At 40.7% G+C, this 6,544-nt stretch overlaps 1 protein-coding gene across 1 annotated transcript; it reads right to left on the bottom strand.

Moving 5' to 3' along the window:
• Positions 1–4,785: 4,785 nt before the first annotated feature.
• LOC120429281 (uncharacterized) lies at positions 4,786–5,135 on the bottom strand. Its single transcript, XM_039594503.2, has one exon. It carries the CDS (start codon positions 5,130–5,132, stop codon positions 4,845–4,847), a length of 288 nt encoding a protein of 95 aa, XP_039450437.1. The 5' UTR covers positions 5,133–5,135; the 3' UTR covers positions 4,786–4,844.
• Positions 5,136–6,544: the final 1,409 nt, after the last annotated feature.

The following is a 6,544-nucleotide window of genomic DNA, read 5'->3' as shown; positions in this document are numbered from 1 at the left end:
CTCTTTGTAAAAAAAAAACACTCACACTCACATAAAATGTTAAATTGCGCTCAATAACCAATTTCAAAAAAACATTTTTTTTACGTATTTGATGACAAAAAAAAGTAACTTTCTAGCAATGACACTAGAGGGTCAAAAATTATTTAGCAGTGATGCCAATGAAAAACGATCATATTTTTTGAAAAAAAAAAAAAAACTTGGAAGAAAGTCAAATCACTTTTTTGACTTTTGTTTAGAGGTATATGGTGTAGGGTGATAATAAAAAAACGACTCAGGGATACTCCGTAACTTCTTCGGCAAAAATAAGTAACTGTTTTTTTTCAGGGGTCGCTATTGATTGTTGAAGTTTGTATGGGAAAATTCGCAAAAATGTATAGGGAAAAACATCGCATCAGAATTTTCCCGGCAAGTGACTCTGGTCTCGCCCAAAATTGTCCAAATGTGAGATTTTTGTAGGAAATTCAAATCCCTACAATTTTTTTCTGAGGGTGCAAAACGCTCCGAGTTGATCCTGATTTTTGTTGATTTTTTTGTATAAGGTATTTTTTTGTTTACTACCGACATACCCCTTATATACTTTCTTATTTACTTTAAGCCGATTTCTTTTCATATCATTGCTAATTACTCATCAGGATCAACTCGAATTTTCTTGCACCCTACGACAAAGTTGTAGGGAATTAATTTCCTACTAGATTCTCCCACTTAGACAATTTTGGGCGAAACTTCCTTCACTTGCTGCCAAAATCATAAAACGATGTTTTTCCCCATACATTTGAGCGAATTTTCCCATATAAATTTTAGCGATCAACCTCAACTGATTTGGCTCAAAATTGGCACAGTTACTTATTTTTGCCTAAAGAATATTAAATTGTAATGTCACACGTCGAAAAATGATCTGTGACTTTCTGTTGATGGGCAATGTATGTAAACAAATCGGTGTAAATAAGTTTACGTGGTTCTGACAAATAATACTGACATCGTGCATCGTTTTCAAGTTATAGCCTCATAAAATTGCGAATTATGTTAAAAAAGCAATTAATGCAACAAGTTGCAAAAAGAGGACTTTTTTCAGCACGAGTCGTACATTAATACAACGTACATTAATACAACATTTTTTGCATTTCTGAAAAACACCCATTGAGTGAAACTATAAGTCAAATGTTCATGTATTTTGTCAAAAAATCGTTTAAATCAAAAAAATGTTAAAAAGTATTTCTTTTCGAAACAAGTGCTGAAAAGTTCAATTTTAATTAATTAATTCGGTTTTATTGGTGAATAATCAAGATACAATCAGTTCTTTTGCAATTCATAACAGAGTTTTGGAGTTCCTTTCAGCTGTGTGTTGCATCATAATCCATTTTGGAACAATTATTTCTATAACTATGGCACTAACAAGAGCAAGAAAAATTAAAAAAAAACTAGCTAAAATTGCAAAGGAAAGGGGAAAGAAAGAGAAAAAGCTTATAACTAAATCACAGTGTTTTATCCTTTGTAGATGTGCTTGATCATCAGCTCCCCAAGGGCTAGAAATTGCTCCGTCTTGTTACGGCAGCTCCGAAACCTCGACATCATCTCCCCCGCGAGAGCAAAGAACTCTGGCAGGGTGAAGAGATCTTCCCCGGTGACTTCTTGCTGGGCCGCATTGCCGCTACCGGCAGCAACCACGCTGGCAAACGATCGCCCCCAGCCAGGGGGGAATGCTGAGTTGTCCTCGGGAACCGTACGCTGCCCAGCAGCCGGCACGGTTACGCTCGTACTTCGCTGAGGAGGGTGGGACGCTGCTGCTTTCTTCTTCCTCTTTTGCTGCTCCTCGAGGTAATTTTTCCGTGCGCTGCATCCACGGTAGTTGCTGGTATGGTTACCTCCACAGTTGGCGCACTTGATGCGCGCCTTGGTTTGCTCTGCCTTGTCCCCCAGGTCCGCCTTGCACGGCAGTGCACACGCCTCAGAGAGGTGTGTTTCACCGCACTTCACACAGCGGGGCGGGAGGTTGCAGTTCCTCGAGCCGTGGCCGAATTTCTGGCAACGGTGGCATTGCGCTACGTCCGACGGGTTCTTTGAGTAGAACCGCCAGTTTACCCAAAACCCGTCCAACGCCTTAGTTCGTCGCAGGTCTTGAATCTTGACGGTGCCGCGGTTGAAGTACAACAGGTACAGTGTGTGTGTACCTGTGACTGTTGTCTTCCGCTAGAGGACTTTTACGTCACGCGGCGTTATTCCAGCACCCGAGAGGTCCTTCTTGAGGTCGGAGATCGGGCGGTCTTGGTACCCCTGCAAGACGACCTTAACGGCTGTCTTCTGCACGGGGTCAAATGTGTAGAACTTGAAGCTTTTACTCTTCAATTTCTCCACAACCAGGTCGAAGTTCTTGTTGTCAAATGTGTAGTGCAAGACGACTTACCGATTTTCAGACAATATCCGAGGCCTTCCAGCAACTCGTCAATATCGTCCACCAACGTGTCCAAAACAAAAATTGGAGGTGGTCTACGTTCCTTTGGAGAATTGTTCGTTTTTAGCGTCGGCACTTTTTTCCGTGCACGACGATCGTCGTCGTCGTCGTCGGTAGTGCTGCTACCGTCGGTGTTGTTGTTGTTGTTTTGTTCGTCGTCGCTCAGCATCTGGAACTCGTTCCTGATGGGAATGTTGGCGGATGTTGACGTGTTGGTCGTGGCACCGGAAGTACCTGAACGGGTTCGCACTGGTGATCTTGGAACATATCCGGGATGAAGATACTTTTTGTCGATACCTTCTGCGCTCACGCTCCCCTGCGCGATGGCGGTCGACACGGCGTTGGTTTGTTTACCTTTTTGCACACGGCCAGTAGACGAACTTCGCGGGTTTTTCGAGGCCGCACTCGAACTGCCACGGCCACGGCCGGCCTTTGGCATGCTGCAGGAGCAAACTCGCGGATAATCACGGTAATTTACGGCGAAAAAAAATCGAAAAAAGATGGAGCACTGAGCACTTGACTGCTGCTTGCTCTCGTGCTTACACGGAGGTGAAAGTTCAATTTTTCAGCACCCATTTTAGTGCATTTATTTTGAAAAGTGTTGCTATTCGATTCTGTTATTTTTGGTAAAGAAAAGTAGGCTATTTCGTTGTTCAAGAATGACAGGAATAGTAAGTAGTTTCACGAGAGAATTGCATAAAATGCTTTTTGCAATTCCGTCGTTTTATTAAGTGACTATAATTCAGCATATCTGCGTACAATTTTCAATATAATAAAACGAAACTATCTTGAAATTTTCCGTTCTTACAAAAGCCAATATTTTAATTTTTTTCCACTTTTTTTTGAAAAATGCTTTTTTTTGTCATGTAAAACAAATCCAAAACTGAGAACTTTCAAACTAGTTATTTGACTCAATATTGTGTAAAAAGTAGATGTTAAGATTTTAGGAGGTTATGATTTTGTGAAAAGTAGATGTATAATAGGGTGGGTACGTTTTTCAAAAAGTTCTCGGATCAAGTTTTAGTATGGTTCCCCTTGTAGGGCATGCCCATAGGGACTTTCATGCCAAATATCAGCTCATTTGGTTGTAAACTGCCTGCGCGCATCAGGTTAAAGTTTACATGGGAATTACTATAGGAAATTGGAACTTTTTGTTCAAACGCTCCTACAGGTCTGGGAAAATCACGCGCCAACTTCTGGTATGGTCAGGCCTATGGGGAATGGTCTGGAGAACACTTTTCCCGAAGAGAGCATATGGATTCGTTGTCCCTAGACCTGGAGCATCGGCAAACAATCCGATGACTCCGGAATCAACGGTTTTCCCTCAAAAAGCATCAAATTTTCCTTAGCATGCTATGAAAGCTCGATGAACATCGCGACGCTACCACGTGGTTGAAATATTTGCAAAAAACATACAAATTTGCTATGCAAAGATTCTGAATTCGACTCAATAATATCAGGATTACTCGAAATGATCATTTTCTAGTTAAAAGAAGGTTTGCAATTAAATATTCCAGCCGTTTCCCACCCACGTGGTAGCTGCCTGACGTATAGCGTCGCGATGCTTTTTGAGGGAAAACCGTTGATTCCGGAGTCATCGGATTGAGGGAAAACCGTTGATTCCGGAGTCATCGGATTGTTTGCCGATGCGCCAGGTCTAGGGACAACGAATCCATATGCTCTCTTGGGGAAAAGTGTTCTCCAGACCATTCCCCATAGGCCTGACCATACCAGAAGTTGGCGCGTGATTTTCCCAGACCTGTAGGAGCGTTTGAACAAAAAGTTCCAATTTCCCATAGTAATTCCCATGTAAACTTTAACCCTGATGCGCGCAGCCAGTTTACAACCAAATGAGCAGATATTTGGCATGAAAGTCCCTATGGGCATGCCCTACAAGGGGAACCATACTAAAACTTGATCCGAGAACTTTTTGAAAAACGTACCCACCCTAATGTATAAATAAAGTAATAAAATTAAAAAATTAGGAATCCCTCCCAAATTTTGTGTAAATTTTGAGCGAAATTTGTCAAGATTAACCCATTGATACTTAGCCTAAAGTTTGTGGAAAAAATGTTTTTCATGCAAAATTTCTTTTTTTTTAACATTAATAACTTTTCAGGACAAAGTTGTAGAGTATGAAATTTTCAATAAGAATCTCACTTGCAGTCAAATCCGTAAGAAAATTGGGGTTTTCATACATTTATCCGATTTTTCCCATACAAACATTACCCTCGAGTATCAATGGGTAGATGTTGAACGATTTTGCTCATGTTGAGCCCAGCGTCCTAGAATAGCTCAAGGAACAATGTTCAGCTTGTTTTGAAAAAAGTCCCATATTCTGGGCACGCTTATGAAGGATGCATTTTTTATTCGTCATTTGATTTGACATAAGTTCTCAGTACAACACCGTTTCATTGAGCGGAGCACGAATTGTTCCGTTTTGGATCACGGGCCATCCGCAGATCCTGGGCCTCGTAATGTGCGGGCGGACGTCCGAAGAGTTCTGCCCTCGGAACCAGGCAGGGGGTATCGCGGGTCCCAGTCCAAACCGGAACGGCCAGCATGGTTCTGGGGGTTGACGGATTCTTTTGTCGACGGACGAGTCCGCTTCTCTGGAGTCTTGCGCTGGGAATGCCAGAACAAGACTGATAAAGGCTAAAGATAACACGACCGTTGTCTTCATTTTGACTTCATTGAGTTCTTAGTTCGGCAACACTTATATAGCCAAGTCGATATTTGTGTTTCAAAACTACGCCTCAATTTTACTCGTGAAACATTTGCCAAATGTGTTTTATTTTGCGATACATTGCAGTGTGTATGCTAATCTTCAGCAAATGTTTATCACTTTTCTAGCTGTAGAATGTGGCATAATTTTAAATGAACTATCCAGAGGAATAAACTTCTACAAGCTAATTAAAATTAATTCTTCGTTGACCTTCAAATTGATCCGTGGAGATCAATTTAATCAAGGTTCCCTAACGCAATTGAAACCGCACCCTAACGGTTCCGTGACCCCAAATTGACCCCCCCTCCCTGTGGCAGCTTGATGGTCACCGAGGGACCACGCCGAGGGAGAAGGAAGTTGATTCACCACACACATGGCATGGCCACGAAACCCGATAAGTGTGCCTCCCGCGGCGTCGCGGGATGATGATATGATGTGGTCTGGTCATGTTTTGCGGTGGTGAGTGTTGCCACCACCGGTGTGTCGGAATACGTTATTTTTTTTTTAAATTTTATTCGTAGTAATGTTAAACTAAAAACTTGAGACATAAGATTTTTTTAGTCTAAAAACTTTTGAAATGTTAAAGATCTTTTTTCTTCTATAAAATCGAATTAAAGAACACCGTGCAGCAGTGACTGACTTCTTACTCCCTTCTGTCCAGGGGAGGCTAAGGACTGCGTGGAGTTTGTCAGAATTGGCTCAAGACCCCGCAAGGTAACAGAGTGCTGTTTGGAAAATGTTTAAGACAAAAAAACAAGAACTTCTACAGCAGGTTGTGGAGAGATGACCTGCTTTAACATTATGACAGTGAGTGAGCACCGTTCTGTGGACCACCTAGCAACAAACAGCTGATTTTGAAGCCATGTCTTGAAATGTAGGTTATTTTTAGATTAATAGTATGTATTAATTAATTGTTTAATTAAATATGTTCACTCTTAATAAACTGAATATAAATTTGAGGTTAAGTTGATAAAAAGTTCCAAGCTTGATCAAAAATCATTACAAATTGGAAATCAACCATGGAATTAACATTTCAATTCAAAAAGTGTTTTAAAATGCTACACAGTTTTTTTTTAATCCTAGTTCTACGGAAAACATATTTTTTGAACAACAAAACTTAAAAAAAAATTCTGCGGTAGGGGAAATATACCCATTTTCGTCACTTTTTAAAATTACTGCTGAGCAATTCTCTGCGAAATATGTCTTTTTTTCCATGTTTTAAATTTTTGTTTTTTTTTTTATCCGGCTGAAACTTTTTTGGTGCCTCTGGTATGCCCAAAAGAAGCCATTTTACATCATTAGTTTGCCCTTAATATTTTCCTTATAAATTTGGCAGCTGTCCATACAAATATGATACATGAAAATTCAAA

This window comes from Culex pipiens, chromosome 3 (genome assembly GCF_016801865.2).
Source record: "Culex pipiens pallens isolate TS chromosome 3, TS_CPP_V2, whole genome shotgun sequence".
Lineage (NCBI taxonomy): Eukaryota > Metazoa > Arthropoda > Insecta > Diptera > Culicidae > Culex > Culex pipiens.
This window is presented reverse-complemented; position numbering and strand designations above follow the sequence as displayed.

Excerpts from the sequence above, each read along its gene's own strand:
- LOC120429281 (XM_039594503.2), bottom strand. The coding sequence starts at position 5,132 with ATGAAGACAACGGTCGTGTTATCTTTAGCCTTTATCAGTCTTGTTCTG.